This window comes from Cricetulus griseus, chromosome 2, assembly GCF_003668045.3.
Source record: "Cricetulus griseus strain 17A/GY chromosome 2, alternate assembly CriGri-PICRH-1.0, whole genome shotgun sequence".
In the NCBI taxonomy this organism is placed as follows: Eukaryota; Metazoa; Chordata; class Mammalia; order Rodentia; family Cricetidae; genus Cricetulus; species Cricetulus griseus.
Window position 1 is genome coordinate 275,408,263 of NC_048595.1, and position 21,347 is coordinate 275,429,609.

The 21,347-nt window shown below is 45.1% G+C and overlaps 1 protein-coding gene across 1 annotated transcript in view; it reads left to right on the forward strand.

Annotated features, from left to right (window-relative positions):
- The first annotated feature begins 3,417 nt into the window (after window positions 1–3,417).
- Window positions 3,418–21,347, forward strand: part of Phactr2 (phosphatase and actin regulator 2) — a 246,680-nt gene continuing 228,750 nt past the window's right edge. Inside the window, exon 1 of the mRNA XM_035438764.1 lies at window positions 3,418–3,640. Within this exon, the coding sequence (XP_035294655.1) occupies window positions 3,418–3,640 (223 nt within the window). The remainder of the gene's footprint in view (window positions 3,641–21,347) is intronic.

The window sequence follows — 21,347 nt, forward strand, 5'->3', positions numbered from 1 at the left end:
CATCTGTAGTCCCAGCCTTTGAAGATGGAGACAGGGAAGACGGATCCCCAGAGCAGGCTGACTAGAGACCATCCATATCAGAGTACTAATAGTGGGTGACCTTCTGTATATATGATTCTCTTATTGATTGGTGAATAAAACACTGTTTGGCCAAATGAAGCAAGAGATAGGCAGGACTAGGAGACAGGGAGAATTCTGGGAAAGGTAGGCAGAGGGAGCTGGCCAGCACAGATGCCTTGTAGCCCACCAAGGGAATGACGGGTCCAGGCCATCTCCGGCAAGTCAAGACCACATGGGAATTCTTGGATGAATAGATATGGGTTAATAATTAAGACAGAGCTAGCCAATAAGAAGCCTAAAGCATCTGCCAACCCTTTTATAATTAATATAGCATCTCTGTGTGTTCATTTGGGACAAGGTGGCTGCAGAACCTGGTGGGAAAGAAACCACCAGCAACAGAGTACTCTGGGTGCCTGAGAGATTCTGCTTCAGTAAATGAGGGAGAAGAGTACCCTCAACTTGTAAACATGCACTTGTGCATGCGTGCATGCGCATACGTGAGTATACACACACACACACACACACACACACACACACACACACACCACATATGGCCCCCAGACTATGAAAAGGGGGGAAAAAAGGAAGAAGAGGAAGAGGGAAGGGAGGAGCAGGAAGGAAAGGGGGAGGAGAAATGAAGAAGAAGAAAAGAAAGGGAAAGGGGGGAATAACAGGAAGAGGAAAGAACGAAGGAGGTCCAATAGATCACCAGATGTTAGGATCCTGAGATGGAGGGGGCCATTGCGAACTTGTCTCTGCATAGCTCAAAGCCTTGGGTAAAATTTCCCAGCAAAGCTTGTCAAAAGCAAGGAGAAGAGGACTGCTGCTGAAAGTCAGTAACTCAATCCCAACACAGGTGGAACAAAGAGATGCAGACAAGAGGATGAGAGGGAAGCTGGACTAGAATCACACATCAGGGGAGATGAGTGTTCTAGATACCAGGAAAGCAGGGTCCAGAAAGAAGCCAGTGTTCAATTGCGTTCCTGTCAGAACAAGTAGCAATGGGAAGTTCCCAGGCATGGGCATCTAGGTGCTCTGATTTGATCGCTACCAATGCTGCTCAGTGCCGTAGTGGGGTCAGAAGTCACAACACAGCTTGCAACGACAGAGAAGACAAAGAAGATGAGCACATGGCAACAGGGGTGTGGAAATGATGGGGATGAAGGGGAAACTAAGAGATGAATACAGGGCGAGAGGTATTAGCACAGTGTTTGGCCCATAAAAGGCACTCAACAACTTTTGTCAAATGAAGTTGAAATGATGAATTGCTAAACAGATAGATAATGAGCTGAATAATGAACCTAAGACTTCTCAGGTTCTAAAGCATTTGATTAGCTATTTATCTTCACAAGAGATGACACAGAGGATTAACCAAAGGATGGAGAGGCAGAGCCTAAAGGATATATGCACACTCATGGAACAAGCAAAGGGACAGATTTGGTAAGTCCCTGGGGTGGGCAACTGGAGTGCATGTTTCAGACTGAAGATTGGCTTGCTGGTTGGGGACAGAACACCAGAGGAAAGACACCATTAGAATGTGGACAATTGTAGCAGCTGTAGGATACAATGGATGGCAAACTAGCAAACTTGGTGACAAGGTTTTACTCTCATGGACTAATCTAATTATGATTTGGCACACCCCAAGAGTGATTATTTGGGCTAAGTATAAGATCTAACTGCCCCTGCAACCTTATCATTGCCCTCTCTGGAACCACAGAACTTTCCTCTCCTGAACCACACAAGATTCCAAGAAAGTAGAGTAAGTTTAGAGTACTATATATTGTGAAAGAGAGAGAGAGAGTGGGGGGAGAGAATGCATGTGCAGGACACTTTGGGGGGACTTGGGGGAGCCAGTTCTCTTCTTCAAGTATGTAGGTCATAGGAACTGAACCCAGGTCCTCAAGCTTGCCGCAGACAGTACCTATACCTGCCTAGCCCTCTCACTGGTTCTGGAGTAGCGTAGATGCACAGATTGTGTTAGCAGGAAATACAACAAGTCTGGATGACTTTGGCTGACTGTGAAAATGGATCTGAATCTGGACAGTTTTCACAGCAAAGCTGGATTAATCAGATCCCCCCACCCCCAACCCACACAGGAACACACAGAGTTGCTGAGTGAGAACAAGCCTTTTTCAGTTGTCGAGGACTCACTGTGAACACCATGACCTAGTTGCTAGGCCTTTTGGGTGTCTTTGTGTTTGTCTAGCTTTGCTCTCTTAGCTTTTGTTTCTCTTTAACTTTATGCCTAGATTTGTTTTCTTGTTAAATAAATTGTTAAATGTTAAATACAAAGCGTTTCATGAAGCATCTGGTGTGTGTGTGTGTGTGTGTGTGTGTGTGTGTGTAGCTGTAATAGCTGACTTCACCTTCAATCTCCTCTTCCTGCCACTGTCTATGGTCCCTAGATGACTCCCAGAAACACTCCTCCACTGTCAGAAACTTGGAGAGATGCTCAGCTACCTAGCTCTGGTTTACAGCTTTTCAGTTGTGGGCCAGCCACTACTTGGGTACCTAACCGTGAAACTGATAAAGCTGGCATTCCAATCAGCAAAATCACTGCTCCTTTGTTGGCTACTGAGGCACTGGCTGCCAGTTCATCTCAGTTGCTCTTCCATTGAAAAGCATCGACTCAGACATCACATCTGTGTCACTTAGAAGACCGATCTTTAAAAAACCACGACCTTCGAGTCTGACCCAGCACAGACGGAAGCCCAGGAATGTAGGGCTATGAGAGAGAGCTTTGACAAGGGCAAGAGGTGGTAGAGGGAGGATCAAAGGACCAGACTTCACAAGCGACTCCAGATCTGCCAGGAATCCTAGGGCAAACCCAGAGCCCTATGGCGCCAGTATCTCGCACCTGTAAACTACTTATGACAGTCATTGGATCCTTGTCCTATAACAAGCCGTCAGGTGTGTGCACGGGTATCCCCACCCCTCCCCGACTGACTGCAAATGGTACTGTTAACCCTGACCTTGCAACTCAGCTCTGCAGCTTAAACTCCACTCACTGAGACCGGCTGGGTGAGCCTTGCTGGGCCAGCGGCTGCAGACCCCTGCCTTCCGGTGCAGGGGCCGCGCTTGGGGGTGGAGCAGCCAGGCAGGTTCCCGGGCACCGAGGGCAGCAGGCTCGGGGCCTCGCGGCTGTCACCGGCGAGAGCGAGAGCCGGCTGTAGGCGGCTCCTTCCTGTGCAAACTTTTCTGTGCTCTTCCTCCTCCCGCGCTGCGCACCGCTGCCTGCGGCCGCCTCCCCGCCCTACCAGCCGGCCGGGGGCTCCACGCGGGGCCGCAGCGGACAGCGCAGCCCTCTGCGCCGGCCCCACCCTGCCTGAGCTCGCTCCTTCCCGGCGCCTAGGGCCGATGGCGGAAGCCAGCGAGAGCCCTGAGATGTCCCCGGACCAGCCAGCGGGCCAGGAGGCAGTTGCAGCCGTGGATCTGGACCCCGAGCCCGAGGCTCCCGGCCCGCCAGCGCCTGCCCTGCGCTGGCTACCCGGGGACCCAAGTCCCCGCGGCCGCTCCCAGAGCGACCTGTCGTCCGCCTCGAGCAGGGGCCGCCCGCTCCGAGTTCACATCTCCGGCTCAGGTAAGAGTGGCGCGGGACGGCCTGTGGTGACCCAGGGAGGGCTAGCCACGGGCAGGTGGCAGTCGCCTTGTGGCTATCATCCCTGGATAGGGGTAGGGGGTGGGGACTGAGAGAAGGACGAAAGCTGCTGTCCCCACATCGCCGCCTCCAGCTGGGCTGCAGAAGCTTGGTGTCCCTGAGGGGCAGGCTCCCGGTGGGTGCGCCCAAGTGGGTGCGCCTCTCCTGCGCCGGTGCAGCGCGGCGCGGTTTCCGCGGGTTCCCCCGGACTCCTCCGCTGTGCGGCGCCAGGCGGCACCGGTGTTGGCTTTGGTTCTTGGGCTAATTTGGTTCTTGGGCTAACCGGTCTTCGGTCTTCGGCATGACTGTGGTCCCTCGGAAGGGTGTGGTCCCCTCACTTCAGGGGCTGGGATTAATACAGGGCTTGGAAGCTCTGGCAGTCACTCTCTCCTGCTTCTGAAAGAGAGATTTCTTATCGGGCTTGCTGGTTAGAGGACCTGGGATTAGAGTTTCCCTGACTGTGAGAACCCATGGAGGTGTTAATGAGACTTTTGGCCTGGCCGTGTGTATCTGCTTCACTCTTCTCGGGAAAGCCTGGGGCCAGTATTGCTGCTGTAGAGCAAACCTCTGCGTTGTGTCCTTTGAGGACGGGCAAAAAACCAGGAACTTCACTGAGGCCTGACATTGCCCAGGCTGTGCTTTGTGATGGAGGACTAATCGCTTAACTTTGTCTCTCATATCTCAGTGGTTAATGTGGAACGATCGTGTGTTATATCTTGTGGAGACATTAGGTGAATTAAGTCATTATTTAAATATCCTAAGAACTGGAGAACTTTTGTCTTTTCGTCCAGCTGATGTGTCCAGTTTCCAAGGTTGTTTTTAATAATTTTCAACCTATGAAGGCTGCACAGGAGTTCGGAACTAGTCACCGATAACACAAGAATGACCAGTTTCAAGAAAGGGCTTGCTGAAGCGAACTGCACCCTCCCCCCCAAAACACTCTGCACCTTTCCCGTGTTCTGGGATCATGCCTTCCTTGAACACACCCCTCCCCCCGTTTATTTATTTGTGTATGTGCACATGCAGTCACACCTCGGCGTGCACGTAGAAGATAGAAGTCAATTTACAGGGCCTTGACAATGGAATCCAAATCATCAGACGTGATGTTAAGTACCCACTGAGCCTTCTCTCCATCCCTTTCCATGGTCTTGAACTCAACCTCATTTCTACCCAAAGCCAAGTTCTAGTTTGAAAAGAACACATTTCGGTCCGTCTCTATTTGAGCTACCTTACTCTGCTCGACACAGAACTGTCTGTTTTGTTGATACGGTCTTTGGTACCCGGTGTGTTCAGGGAGCATCAGTATTGCTACTGTTCTGATTTTGAAGATCACCTTGCATAAAAAACATCAGTATCATTGGGTTCAGGTTGTGAGATGTTCACCACAAAGAACCATCTCCAGATTCTTCCTCTGAATTTACTCTGTGAAAAGTGTTACTCGGAAAAGCATTTTGCCTTCTGCTTTGGGGGCAAACAGAATTGGCACTGTAGATAATCTTGACGGACTTTTCAAAAAGATTAAAAGATTAACCATTCCACTGACCCGAAGAGACAGGTAAATAGTAGTCTAGTTGGTGACTGTAGACAAGTAAACTGTGTCTCACGTTTTTGTTTCTAAAGATAGGAATTGAAGCTGCATGCAGGAGAATAACAGTAAGAACTTTAAATGTGCATGGGTGCACATGTGCTATGTGACAGTGACTGGGGGTCTGGTTTTCCCACATCAATATAATGGATATTAGGAAGTCGCAGCTTCCAACTCATTTGTCCCCCACATCACAGCCTATTGGTGCTCAGGTAGGAGAGTGCAATTCTTCCAGGAGGCTGTATTCTACTTTCAAAACTGAGCTTGTGGTGGTTTAAATAGGAATGGCTCCCATAGACTCATGTGTTTGAATGTTTGGCCCATGAGAAGTGGCACTATTAGGAGGTGTGGCCTCGTTGAAAATGTTTATAATCTAAGAAGTCTTTCTTTCAGACACTAAGTTTCAATTTTAACTATACCTAGGATTATTTGGGGAAATAGAAAACAACAATAACAGTTTCTGGATGGGTCCATCTCAGGGATTCTCCTATGATTGTCATCAGGTGCAACCTGGGCATCAGGTGACTCTAAGGCATAGGCAAACACGAGACTTGCTTTCTTTTGGCTCCGAAATACAGGAATACTGTGACCAGAGTTGACCTAAGCAAGAGGAAGCTTAAAGCACGGATGCCTTCTCCCTTCTCTTTTATTAACCCTTCTACCACACCTTCCCAAAGCATTTTTCCTTTCGTTCAGTCCTGATTCAGCTAGTTGTCAAAGAGTTCTTCCAGTAAGATCACTTCTAATTGCTGTGGAATAATCCTTTTGTATACTCTTAACACTCCCTGGTGTTAGTCCTTGATGTTGGATGAGCGTCAAGTAAGGAGAGAAATCATCTCGGGCAATGCCATAGAGAGGAAAAGAAAGAGAAAGAGGGAATTTTCTTCTTATCAGACAATACCTACTCCAAGACAAACGACCAACCTCTCCTGCCTTCACCCATCGTATCACCTCCCGCCCTAGTTTCTGTCCATCCTTGAGACTCAGCCTCTAAAATTGCCAACTGTTGCAATTACGGTCATTCAATGCCAACCATTTTTAAAGGCCTACTAGGTGCCAGCAGTGTATGGAGACATCCTAAGAACCCCTGCTTTCCTCATTGCCCCGAGTTATCACTAGATTTTCTAAAGGAAAATACCTTAGTTCAGGGGCTATGTATTTGACTTTTGGATTCAGGAGTCAATTTTTCCACATAAAACACATGCATTTTGTCAGCAAAATCTATAATTTATAATTTAAAATCCATATAAGATGGATAAAAGCCCCAATATTTTTGAATAAGTAGTCTTAGAAAGTCAAATTTGGGTTGCTTTTGTATCATAAGAGCTCAGACTGATTTTTGTCTTTTTGTTTGTTTTTAAACTCACAGGCCTTTGGGATTAACCAAACTCTGGACTTCTGAAATCTAATATTTTGGCAAAACATTTTTCAAAAGTGGAATCTTGAAATGAAGTTCTCACAGTATGTGCTCAGGGTTTCTCTTAATTTTTACACCAACCTTGCCAGTATTATTCCTCACTCAGAGCTTTACTGGAGTGAGTTTCTGATGTGTTTTTCTCACAGGATTGTTTGGTCAGCAGAGGCTGCCAGGATGCTGCTCAGGTTGTATCCCCGTCAATAGCATCCAGCAAGTCTTGGTGAAGCTGCATGAGAAATGTATGAGGGACAGACACTGTTTTGGATCCATGACTCAGTCTTGTTTAAAACATGATGATGGTCTCTGGGCTGGACGGAAATGCTCTAGGCTATCAACCGAGGACACCTGCTAACTTCACATTTGTGTAATTCAGAGTACAGGGGGTTTGTGTTTGTTAGTTTTTGCCAAGCAGTGGGCATCTGGTCTTAAGTTTACTTTCTGTCTTTGCCTAGTCACAGAACAATAAGGCTACCTGGCTGGCAAAGATAGGCCAGTTTGGACAGTGTAAAAGCAGGCTGGGTGCAACAGGTACTAGAAGACTGAAATCCAGGCCACCTTCTGCCCTTGTCAGTCTAGGCATCTGGTGTAGACATATGTGCCCATCCCATCCTTACAGTAGGAAAGGAAAATGTCCTCATCTTGGCAGCTGGGCCAGAAAACTATTGCCCAGCCAAAAGGTGCTTTCTCACACAAGCATCGGGTGAGCTCAGGGAAATTCATGAAAAACCTGCTTCATCTGTGATTTAGGTGGTCCCTCCTCAGTCAGGATGCACTTGATTTGGGTCCAAACCAAGAAAGTTGTCAGGAATTTAGACAAGCAGTTCCTCTTTCTCTCTTACTTTCTTAAGGCTGGCATGACCTCATCAGGCCCACAGCTTCTGCTAGCCTCTCTGCCAACAGGCTTTCTTCCTCTCTACTTTGAGCCCTTTTCCCGCCCTCACATGGGCTTCCTCACTCTGTTGTAACACACAGCAGGACACTCTACCCACCCCTGGGACACTCAGACCTTTCCTTCTGTAATCTCTTGAGTCTGTGGTTGCCCGAGGAAGAATTCCTTGTTCAAATTCTTAAGAAAGGTCCTACTTGGTGAAATCTCCTTTTAAAGCAGGATGTAGATCACAGGGCACAGTGGAGCCTGTGGATTAGCTTCCCTTGTAAGATGCCCATCCTGTCCCAAACTGGAACTAAGCATGCGTGTTGTCTATTCATCCATCCATCCATCCATTCAGTCTTTCATTAAGTTAGCATTTCTTGATATCACTGGGTGCCAGGTACTACTCTAGGCACAGGGCACATGACAGCAAGAAGCTATGATTCTGCAATCTTGGATGTAAGACTTTTAAACACAAAAGGTCTTTGGAAAGGGTATGCAAGCCAGAGGCAGTGTTTCTTTAGGGATCAAAGCCACGTGTCATGCATTATGGGCAATACGTCACCACGTGGTGGTGACTGTCATTTATAAGCTAGGTGCCTTCTACAGGGTAGTCTAGCTGGGCCAGTTATCTTGTGGTGGCTCAGAGACTGGTGTGGAGCTGGGCATTCATTCTGGGCCCTATCTGCTGTAAGAGGTAAAACTAATGTGCCAAACACACAGGCTGCAGAGACACCCCCAAGGGACCCACGGCCTAGTGGGGCAAAGAGGACAATAAGCTAAACATGGCACAATAAGAAAATAAGAGCTATGAGCAGGGCCCTGTAGCCAGATGGGAAAATAGCTTGAGAAAGGTCCTCAGAAAGGGTCTCCCAGAGACTGTGACACACACACACACACACACACACACACACACACACACACACTTTCTCTCTCCCTCTCTGCAGAAAGTAGAACCAAAACATGGAGCTGGACACATGGAGAAAAGGAGTATTTGAGAAAATACATTAAGGTCTGAGACAACTGGCATGACTGAAGTCTGTTTGGCTTTGCTTGATGCAAAAAAAAGAAAAAGAAGGATGTAGCAGGGAGGCTAAGGCCAGAGTCTGAGGGGGCTGTATCTGACTGCTCATGGAAGCACACTGCAAGTGGCATTTGTGAGTCTGATTGAAATACAGTCTGGTCCTGTTTCTGCGTGTTCCAGGAGAGGCCCTGACAACAGTGGAAGAATACAGGCAAGGCATACATAGGATCGTGGTTATCTTCCCTGTGATCTTGGTCAAGTTACTTCCCCTCCCTGTACTTGACTTCCTTATGGCTGACCTGGAAATGATTAGTAAGAGTGACACCTTGCTTACTGGATGATTGTGGGGGTGAAAGGTGAGAAAAGAGACCTTGGTTCTGGGTAAAGTGTGTCCTTTGGCATGAAAGTTGCTTAAGGTGCCTTCACAGAATACACGGGTCTCTCACCTTTCATATGCTGTGAGAACATCACAGATAGAGTCAGGCTTTCCTTATTTTTGCAAATGCCTAGGATAGGGTCTGGTACATATAGGGCATACAAGTGCCTGCTAGATATCTAAGGCACTGATGAATGGATTAGCTAGGTCAGTTCTTTTAACATCAAACATCTGTCAAAAAGTAGCCTAAAGTGCATGCACACACACACACACACACACACACACACACACACACACACACACACACACGTTCGCACAAGTTGAAGTTTTGATTTCCAAATGTTTTAAAATGAGAAGAGCCAAGTAGAGGATTTCATTTGCTTTTTCAGAGCTGCTCATAAACTAACTAGGTCCTCCAGGGGAGGGGCCCATTATTGCCCAAGGCTCTCCGGGCCACAGCCATGGGAGAAAGTTTGTGGAGAGGAAGTAATGACTCTGTATCACCTGAGGCCAGTGCAGATGGAATCCCAGACATAGGGACTCTGCAGACTCCTGGGAATACTGAGCTGGTACCAGATCCCAGACTGTGGGTAAGGCTCCATCTTCAGAGCAGCCCCTTTAGAGATAAGAAACCTGGGTTTTAAAAGTTGGAGGAGGACACTCATGTCCCGTATATCACAGGGAAGTATGGGAGGGACACAGACCCACGTCTTCCTGACTTCAAAGTGCATATTCTTTGTCTCGAGCATGCTGGGGTATCTGCCATTCCCTCATAGAAACAGCTCACAGACACCCCAGGAAAAAGGAGAATAAAACTCAAAAATACCACATGAGGGAGAACATCAGGGTGAGCAGGCCTTTTGGACTGAGGCGATGACTGTGTGAATAAAAGTGCTTGCCCTGCAAGGAGAGAACCCGAGGAAACTCCTAGAATCTGTGTAAGAGCTGGACACATAATACAGCCTCTGTAATTTCATCTCCCACTTCGAGATGGGAGGTAGAAACTGGAGGGTGTCCAGAAGTGTGCGGTGGCCCACAAGCTCATACAGTGAGATTACAGTCGACAAACCAGGCTACCCATCAGAATTCCGCTGGAGAAAAATCCCCACTTGCAAAGCCTTGAGGATAGCTGCCTTTTGAATGAATAGTCACTGTCATCCCTATAAAACCCTGTGAAACCGTAGCACTCCCCCTTTTCCATAGTGGGATTCACCCCCCCACACACACACACAAAGCCTCCTTCACTGAATAATAAAGAGCCATGAGAGGAATGTATGTGTGAGCCGGTTTGTTTCCCTTTACTCTCAGATTCATTTTTGACAAGCCTTACCAGCTTGCTGTAAGCCCCTAGCCTGCTCCCTGAGAGAGCATGGAGGCTGAAACTTGAATGTTCTCGTTAGAAGTGTGCAGCCCATAGCCTGGCATATGCAATGCAAGCAATCAAAACTTTATCACAAACACACAAGGAGAGCACCAACACCAGAGGTTCTTCTCTGGTCTTCACATGTGTGTTTAGCATGTGCACTCACATTCACACATTAGAATACACATACACATGAATACATATACATGAATATGCACAAACACACACTTGACACACAGAAACACACACAAATATACACACATGAATACACAGAAACACACACTTGACACACAGACACACACTTTACACACACACACACACACACACACACACACACACACACACACACACACTCAAATCAGAAGCTCTTTTGCCAAAAAAAGTTTTTTGAGTCCTTAGCTAACTGGCTGTCCACTTTAAGGTACATGCAACATGTCAAGTTATAACAATATTTTCGGACCAGTACCCTTCAGGGATCACTAATTAGATCCATTCTTTTAACCGAAAACTACTCAGGTTTTGAATTATGACTACTACTTATGTGTAAGAACCATAGCACGTCTCAAAGTTCAAACGTACTTTCAGTTACAGCGAGGCTCAGGAAAAAATAAAAAACAAAAAACACTGAGGCACTTCAGTGGATGAGTCATAATCTTTGATCACACTAGCTGAAATTTGCACAAAGAAGCAGGCTGTACTGGCTTGCCTTAGAAAAGTTTGTGAGCCTAACTCACTTTGTGACCAACTAGCTAAATCTTGACATTTATAACCCTTACTTTGCAAGTTTCTCAGTGCCTCTGTGAAGTCTTGAAAAAAAGAAAAGAATATTAACCATTACCTATCTGCCCTAACAGGAAGAATCTTAAGACTTCTGAAAATGACAATGTGCCCTTTTAGACCTCTGGACTGTGAGTCAAGAATCTCGAAGGCCCTGATAGGGATTTGCTTTTGATCAGTGGCTCATATTCTTGAAGAGTGTGCTAACATCACTTTTGGTTGTGAAGCAAGTGAATGTTGTCCTATCTTCTTCAGTGTTCACATGTATTTTTCACCACCTGAATTCGAGGCTGGACCTCTTCAAGGGTGCAACTTCTCTTGAATAGTCATTTAAGTGGACTAAACATTAATAATCAGGGTGTTTTAAGCTCTTCTTCCTCAACGTGATGGCTCCATGAATCTGGATTTCTACTCCAGAAGACTCAGCAGACAGTCATAAAAATTCTGCTTGATTTAATATGTGAATCCTTCTTTCATAGTTGGTCTATCAGAGGAGTGTATGCTTATTCCAATTATAATATTATTGATCACAACAGTATTTGACATCCAGTACTGTCCAGCACACTGCTTTGTCAAGAAAATTTATGACTGATTGCGTGTGTTTGTCTGTATATTTTGGAATCTCTTCTCTCTCTCTCTCTCTCTCTCTCTCTCTCTCTCTCTCTCTCTCTCTCTCTCTCTGTGTGTGTGTGTGTGTCTGTGTCTGTGTCTGTGTGTGTGTGTGTTTGCGCAGGTTCTGTCATATGTATAAGGTCATAGGACAACTTGTAAGAATTGGTTCTCTCCTTCAACCATGTGGGTCTTGGGGACTGAACTCAGGCCATCAGGTTTGGCAGTGAGTGCCTTTACCTTTTGAGTAACCTCAATGGCCCTGTCTGTCTTATTTTTGAGATAGTCTCTCCTTGACCTGGAGCTCTTCCATTAGGTTAGGTTGCCTGGCCAATGAGTCCCAGAGATCACCCATCTTTGCCTACCTCAGTGCTGAGATTCCAAGTGCATACCACCATACCTACATTATTATTTTTTAAGGTGAGTTCTGAATATAGACCTCTGTTCCCTGTGCTTGCAAGCCTGACACTTTACCAACTGAACTATCGCCCCAGTCTGACAGCTGTTTTTGTTGTCTTATATAGGCTCTAATTCATTGTAGCTCTTTGGATCTGCCTTTGAGAGCAACAGATTACTGCCCCCAAGGAAGAGTTAAGGAGGCATTGCAGAAAGAGCAGGGGTCATGGCCATGAGGTGGGAATATCTTTCTGTGTCTTGTCAGGACCGTTTCATGGTAAAAACAGTTATTTGGATAACTAGGTCTGTCACATCACTCAGTCCCCCGCCCCAGGGTATACAGGGATTCAAGAGCAGTTCCTGTGTTGAAGGCCTAGAGTCAGGAATTGCTAGGGAGGACATTCCCTCTCCCCATCACCTTGTATTTCTGAGATTCTCTCTCTCTCTCTCTCTCTCTCTCTCTCTCTCTCTCTCTCTCTCTCATCCTATCCACTAATGCAGCTATTTCAGTGCATATCAACTGCTATAATAAACATGCCATAGACTATTACAAGAACAGAAATTTACTTCTCATAGTTTTGGAGGCCAAGATCATTGTCTCAGTAGATTGGGTGTGACTTGGAAGTCAGTTCATTTGATACCAAGCTATCAGCCAACAACTACCTGAAGGCTTATCATATGTATATAGGAGCAGGTAAAAACTTGATCTCCAAATGTCCTAAAATGAAAATATAACCAAGTAGCAGAGGTTTGTATTTGCTTTTTCAGAGCTGTTCATGAACTAACTAGGTCCTCCAGGGGAGTGACCCACTGCACAAGGCTCACTGGGTCACAGCTACACGAGAAAGTGATGGCTCTCTGTCCCACCTGAGGCCAGTGGAGATGGAATCCTAGATATAGGAATTCTGCAGGCTCCTGGGAATGCTGAGCTGGTACCAGATCCCAGACTGTGGGCAAGGAGGGTCAGGAGGCAGCACACTGTGGCTAATGCAGTCTTGGTCCGTCTGCAAGCACTACAGGCTCCATCTTCATAGCAGCCCCTTTAGAGATAAGAAACCTGGGTTTTAAAAGGTGAGTCAGGACACCCATGTCCCTTGGGTGGCAGGGAAGTTCTGGACTCAGACTTACATCCTCCTAACCTCAAAGTGCACACCTTTTGCTCATGTATACCTGGGGATGTGTCTGTCACCTCTCATAGAAACAGCTCATGGACGCCGCATCAACATGGAGACAATGACAACATAATCATAAGGCTTTGCCAATACCATTGTGCAGGGGCCTGCTTCCTGATTATGTATGGCTGCCTTTTTGATGGATCATCACATGGCAGAGAGATTAAATAAAATTTCCTTTATGGATGCTAAGCCCATTCGTTAGTGACACACACTCCTGATTTCCTCTAATCCCAGTTACCTCTCAAATACCCACTTCCCAATACCATTGCATGAGAGATTAGAGCTTCAACATCTGGACTGTAAGGGATTATAGACAATTATTCCATGATGCTATCTGTATTACTCATCCACCCATCCATCCCAGACTTTTCTACCTCTGTATACATGTGTTACTATCAAAGCTAAATTTACCTGTCTTCAAACCAAACCAGCAGTGAGACTCACTGGAGATCTCAGATGCAGCCAGAGCCAAATAGCCTAGCTCTCTTGTCACAATGTATGTTTGGATGTGGGACTTGTGTTGATGATGTTTCCAAGTGATTATATTAGAGGGAAGTTCTTGGATGGCTGGTGGAAGAACCAAAAGCACATGAGAAACCTTCATTGTCTCATGTTCAGAAGGCAGGGGAAGTGGGGAATTCCTGGTTTCCTGGAGGCGTAAGTGTCACTGAGAAAAGCTAGACATCTATCAAGGTAACAAATAAGGAAAAGAGTAAACTAAGAAGTCTGTTTTGATACAAATATGTCTTTATTGCATAGCAGGTATTCCTTCACACAGTGGGGCCATTGGAGGTTTAAGGATGCAAACAAGGATGGAGATGTTCTATGGGACAAGATAAGAATAGGATGGGTGATAGATGTCATTGGCTGAGGTGCAGACTGGAGCCACACTTTGGATTATGGTTCATAAGGGTCAAATTTTATGGTTTGAGTATCAGAAATATCCCAGAAGATCTACATGAAGCCCAGTTTTCTCTTCCTAGAGGATATAATGTTCTTCTCACTAACTCCATCCTAGACTGTTTGGTACCTGTTGCCATGGCACCATTTACATCCTATTTCCATTTAGAGTATCCCTTAAAGGCATTTTTCTAGGCCTCCCTATTACTTTAGGAGTATCACACGGGGGTTCAAGCCTGTGTCTTTCTCCAAATGGAGCCACATGCAAGTAAAACTGATCTAGACCTTTCCCCTTTAGGGACCACATCCTCTGGATGGTGACCTGACTTCAAGGACCTGTTTGGGCAGTAAAATGGCATTCCTCTGGCTTCATTTGATCAGATACATCTCAACAAGGATTGGCATGAGGTCACATATGGTAACCAAGATCAAGATTTGAGGGCATTCACTGGAAGGACTGTTCCTTGGGCAGCTGACAAATCCCCAGAGGGCTGGCAGCTCAGAACGCTCTGGGGCCTAAGCCAATATGAAACTAGAAAGGATTGTTCAAGTACAGGAACATTCCAGAGGGAGTCTGCAGCTGCCAAGCAACTTCAAGAGAAAGAAGTGTTTTGAGCCCTCTGGTTTTAGAAAAATCTGCCTTGTATATCAGGCTGTACATACAAGTGTCCCCACCATGCCACTCCTCTCAGGCTACCTGACTCCTTGTCTTGCTTCTCCTACTGCATGAACCTTCTTGAGCAGTTGCTCTTCGAGTCTTCTTCCTCCCAAATCTCTCTTGATGTTCATGTTTTGGGGCCCCGCTTATGTTAAAGTATTGATGGGGAGGGTGAAGGGCTGTCTCAGTTTGATTCAGCTGCCTCTCGATAGTAGATGGAAGCTTCTACCATTGGCACCTGGCAGCTCTAGGCTTTCATTGTTTACTTCAACTTGCTGGGTTTGGATTTGGGTTTAAAAAAAATCTCATGTAGACTCAAATGACCTCAGACTCCCTGTGTAGTCACGGAGAACTTGAATTCCTGATCCACCTGTCTCTACCTCTGAATTAAGCGGGATTATAGACACGAGTGACCATACCTGGACTTCAGTTTTGTTTTTGATGTAGGATCTTCCTTTGTATGCCTGGCGGGACTTCAATTGGTGATCCTCATGAATTGGCTTTCCACATTCTGGGATTATAGCTTGGTATCATTATGCCCAGCCAGCTGCTCTGTTAATGGGCAATGAGCTCACCACAAAGGATGAGAAATGAGGGTCCTAATTAGCTATGGCAGAAAAAGGCTATTGCTACCATCCCGTCTTCTGCTACATGAGCACTGGAATGATGCTTCAGTCAGTTATGTTTGTCTACCAGAGGTCCCACTTCAAGTTCACATGGGAGCTAGTGACAGCTGTATAAAACAGCCTTTCTCACACATGACCACGTTTATGAAGCACCTGAACTCTTATTGAAATATAACAGGTTTAGCGTGGGAATTGAACTTAGGAAGTTCCTAGTGGGCTTCCAAGCTGTCTCTTGCTATTGGCCCATGTTATCCTTTGAAGGGAACGATGGTCTACAGATGGATTTTAATAAACATGTGAACCTGTCAGCTATTTTAAAGTTGGAGTCTTTTTAGCACTAATTCCATTGGGAGAAAACAATAATTAGTTTTATTCTTGTGTTGTTACACCACAGCCAACAGTAGATATCTATCACTCTAAAAGATGAAGGATCTGTTGCCACCAAGAAGTAATTCACCAGCTAGATATCTTCAAGTTCAACTTACTTCTAAGACTTCCCACCTGGAGATAGTGACAGAACCCATAAATCGAGGGCTTAGTCCCCAAAGCAAACCCCTTCAGACCCAGTCATGAAAACTGGGTACTTAGAACTTTTGGTGGGCCAGACAAAAGTTGGAGGGTCCATGTCATCCTCCTTGGATTCTATTAACTTACTAACATGACTTGCTGGACTTGGGGAAATACTGTAATTACATCTAGAGTTCTTTACAAAGGATATGTCAAGGGCCACAAATGGATAGCCACACGAAAGATATGTAGGACAAGATCTGGAAGAGCCTGGGGCACAGGTCCTTCTGTCCCTGTGGAGTTGGAGTGTACCACCTTCTTCTTTGGGGATGAGTTTTCATTTGTCTTCCTGCAAGTTGCCACAGGTTAGTCTACCAGAATCCTCTGCACCATGTCCTGTTGGGGGGGGGTCCATGGAGATTGCATTGCTTGTGGAAGGCTAATAATAGGGAAATCTGGAAAGGCCTGTATGCTTCAACATCCTGGCAGTATTCCTCCCTCAAGAGTATGAAGTGGTACCCTTTGAAATAATGAGTGTTTTATGGCACATTATCATAGATGATGGCAGGTTGGAATATTTCTTTATGGTTAGCTCCAAGACAGAGTGCTGAGGGAAGATTAGGGGGACAGAAATTCTAGTTTCTATGACCACCCCTAGAGAGGGAGGCATAAGCTAGGAACCATGGACCAAAGCCCTAATATCATAATAATATTTCACTAATGTTCCTCTAACTTCTACCCATAAAGACTCCCATGATGCTTCAAAGACCATTTTTGTTTTCTGTTTGGCAAACTTAACTGTCTAGTATTGGGTAGTAGGTGAAAGCCCTGACACTTTGGAGGGCAAGCGGTAGATCTTCTACCTACATAGGACCTTTTTCTTTAAAAATGTCCATATGAATTGATTCCTAGGACTAAAAACTGGACAGTTTTTAGTTCACAGGATTAAAAGCCGAGAGATTTTCAAAACCAAAGATTAAGCAAGATGTCATGCCTCGTACCTATAATACCGAGGGAGTCTGAGGAAGGAGAACTGCCATGATTTTGAGGCCAACTTGAAATATATATATATATATATATATATATATATATATATATGTGTGTGTGTGTGTGTGTGTGTGTGTGTGTGTTGTGTGTGTGTATGTATATATATATATATATATATATATATATATATATATATATCCCCATCTAAAACAAAGATTAAAATATTTTAAAATTAAAAATTTAATTTAATTTTTTAAACTTAAAATTAAAAGTCACTGAAAAGTCAAAACCCAGATCTGTCCTCTAAGATGATTGAGTTCCCAATGCATGAAATGTAAAGTAGAAAATGAGCAATAGTGGAGAGGTTGCCTGAACTGGCCTTCCCCTCTAATCAGATTGGTGACTACCCCAACTGTCATCACAGAGCCTTCATCCAGTCATTGATGGAACCAGATGCAGAGATCCATAGCCAAGCACCAGGCCAAGCTCTAGAAATCTAGTGGAAGAGAGGGAGAAGGGAATATATGAGCAAGCGAAGTCAAGATCATGATGGAGAAATCTACAGAGACAGCTGAACCAAGCTGGTGGAAACTCATGAACTCTAGAGAAACAGTTGTGGAGTCTCCATGGGACTGAGCCTCTGTATGTGGGAGACAGTTGTGTAGCTTGGTCTATCTGAGGGGCCCCTGGCAGTAGGACCAGGATCTTTCCTTGGTGCATGAGCTAGTTTGTTGGAGCCCATTCCTATGGTGGGATGCCATACTCAGTCTTAGTGGGAGGGGGGTACTTGGTCTTGCCTCAACTTAATAGGAAAGGCTTTGTTGATTTCCCATGGGAAATCCATGGGAGGAGTGAATGGGGGTGGGCTGGGGGTAGGTGGGGGGCAGGAGGAGGGGTGGGAGGAAGAACTGTGATTGGAATGTAAAATAAAATAAATAAATAAAATGAAAAAAGGAAATGAATAAACAGGGGGAAGTTTTCCAGCTGTGGGGTACTTTGCATACTCAAATTAGACAATATTGAAGGAGGTTGAGGTTAAGGTTATTGATATTTGCAGCTGAGGCTGAGATAACAGAAATGGAGGAAGAGAGGCTTGGGAATTGGCACTAGGTGAGTTGGACATGAACCTGCTTCTAAGGAAGGCAAAACTGGAATACACCTTAGCATCAGAATGTTGGTGGCATGGAGAATAATGAGAGTTTTGATGAATGTGCTTTGAAGCTAAAGGAATAAGCCTATGTTGATGGTGGTTGTGATGATTTGAAAGAAAATGGCCCCCAGAGGGAGTGGCAATATTAGGAGGTGTGGCTTGTTGGAGTAGATGTGGCCTTGTTGGAGGAAGTGTGTCCCCATGGGGTGGGCTTTGAGGTCTCATTTGCTCAAGCTACGTTCAGTGTGGACAGACTCCTGTTGCCTGCGTATCAAGATGAGAGTTCTCAACTCCTTCTCCATTACCATGCCCGACTTCATGCTGTTATGTCCTGCCATGATAATAATGGACTAAACCTCTGAAACCATAAGCCAGGGCCAATTAAATGTTTTCCTTTATAAGAGTTTCCATGGTCATGGTGTCTCTTCACAGCAGTAGAAACCCTAATGAAGACAGTGGTTGATATTGTAACATCACTGGGAATGTCCTGACCTGACAGATATAATAAGGGAACAGGCTACAACTCCCACTTGAGCACTTTGGCTCTCTGAGAGTGTCAATAATGTGGCAGTTTATAAACATCTTGAATAGCTATCCTAAAGGAGAAATCTAACTTTTCATGTGAGCATAGGTTCTTTCTCCTCTCTTTTAATGCATTGTTTGAGAGGTAGGTTTTTGTCATCTCCATGAGTCCATTCATAGCATTATAAAGCATTTCCTAGAAGTACATGGTTACATTTGGAGCTGTTTTTAGTCACCTGAAATAGTGATGCCATAACTAAGTGTGTGTGTGTGTGTGTGTAGAGGGGAAGAATTTTCATGGATAATGAAAATTATCCCATGGTCCACCTAAGAAAACCTATGGAACAAACAACAGACACCTTTGGTTTGCAACTGATGGAATTCTTAGCTGAGTTCTCTACCATGTTTTTGAAGATGTCCCAAGTCTTGAACATGCTAAGCCCATGCTTTTTCCCCAGTTAGTAATAAACTAGTCCAACATCCTGCAAAATAGTATCACTAGCTGGGACTCAAGTGAGGACTTCCTTTCCTAACCTGCAGTAACACAAGATTCTGTATTGCCCCCTATATGCGTACAGGTGGTACTGTAAGCTTATGGATATCGATTTGGAGTAAAAGCAACTACGTTTAGGAAGACTTGCATGGCTGCAGTACTGAACCAACAGCCCTTGCCAAGTGTTTAAGGACTTGGTCACACTGTCAGTTTTCTCCAGCTTCGTTTATTCTTTCTCAAAGACTGTTTTTAAAAATTATATGGATATGTCTGTGAAGGTTTGTGTGAGTGAGTGTAGGTTCCCACAAAGGCCAGACAAAGATACCAGTTTCCCTGAAGCGGGAGTTACAAGAGTACAATAAAATGACCCAAGGTACCCAGCTTTCATTATTTTTTGTTTGTTTGTGTGTTTTTGTTCTGTTTGCTTTTTACTGGTACCTATTAAAGTCAAGAAATTACCCTTCCATAGAGGCTGGGACATGGGAAGATGACTAATGATTGGGGCTCTTCTAGTGTTGGATGAGGTAAATTACTTGAAACCCCAAGTTTCTCAGGACAACCATTTTTAATAAGGTTATAGGTTACTCAAGGGTCACCTTGAGCTGTCAGATTTTGCTCAGTTCTTTATTGGCAGGGGCTGAGGCCTAGCCAAAAGGAGATGCCAAAGTTGGAATGGTAATATATGATAGCAATCCCAGCATTAGAGGCTAAAGCAGGAAGATCATGAGTTCAAGACCAGACTGGGCTACATATAAAGTTCAAAATCATCACAGGCCACAAGGGACCAAGTCTCAAAAACTAAGAAGTCAAAGTGAAAAAGAAAGACAGCCAGAGAGAGAGGTTCAAAGAAGTTTGGTTAGAGTTTGGTCAGGCAAAGAGTCATTGTCAGGGAAGAAAGATAATAAATAAAGTAAAGAATATGGTATTGTGAAAACAGGAAAGCCAAGGAAGGGGACAGTGCATTAAGGTAAAGGTGAAAAGATCACCATTAAAGATGGAGAAAGCAGGTCCTGCTGAGAACATGACATCCAATAAAGTCCCCAGAGAAGTGAGGAGGGGGGCTAGGGGTAGCCAAGGAAAGAAAATCTCTGCAAAAAGAATAACAAAGGAGTAGGCCCAGAGTTAAGGGCAGATGCATGTTTTCTCAGTAATGAGCCAAGAATGAGGTAAAAAGTGACAACAGCATCCTGAGGCCATTGCTTTCTTGGAATGAGCAAAGAGGTGCCATGTCCTTTGATGAAAAGCCAAGTCTGAGGGTTGGCTCTTTCACTCTGGCCCATATCAGTGCAAGAGCAAACCCACAAGTATGTAGGGTGTCCCTCACCAAGCTAACTAACAGGCAGAAATTAGAAAACGAATTGAAAACAGTCATTAACAGCATGTGACAGTAGCTTACCTAACAACCTCCCCTTGTAAGTGAATAAAACAGCTGCCCTCCACCTATCCAGACCCAGCAAGCTCCACATATGTACACTTGCCCTCCCCCCCGTTAGACACATTCTTACAGCATTCAGCCAGTACAGATATGTAGTAGATAAAAAGAGTAGTTCTTGTGTTCACTAACCTCATTCCTAGATAACCCAACTCAGGCTTGTCTTGACACATAAATATGAAGAAATATTTTTCCATAAAATTTGGGCACATGCATACACATTCCTTGGAAACAATACTTTTTATTCCAAAGTTTCTTGAGTGTACCTTGATGTCGGTATAGATGACCAGGCTCCCTTCATTCTCAGAGGTTTCAGACAATCTGATGGCTGTGTGTTTTATATAAGCACTTCCCTGTTGCAAGCATTTAACATTTCTGTAAACTTGTAGTATTACAATTGCATTGCTCCTTCTTTTCAAGTCACTGTGACAAATCCCTGAGAAAATCAACTTAAGGATTTCAGAGGTTCCCATCCATAGTCATCTTGCCCCATGAGTAGTGGTGAGGGCAAAGTTCTTGTTGAAGGTTTTTGCAGAGCAAAGCCATTCACCTCCCACCAGCCAGGAAGCAGAGGGGATGAAGCATATATAGGCTAGCTGGCTTCCTCCTTGCCCTCTTTTGTTCCATCCAGCCTCCCCTCCCCATCAGGTTACTCCCATCCACATTAAGAGAGCATCTTCCCCAAAAGGTACTGTCTCACATGCACTGTGTCTCTGGAAACACCCTCACAGATGCTTCCAAAAGAACACTGTATTAGTCTCCCAGGGATAGCCCCACTCAGC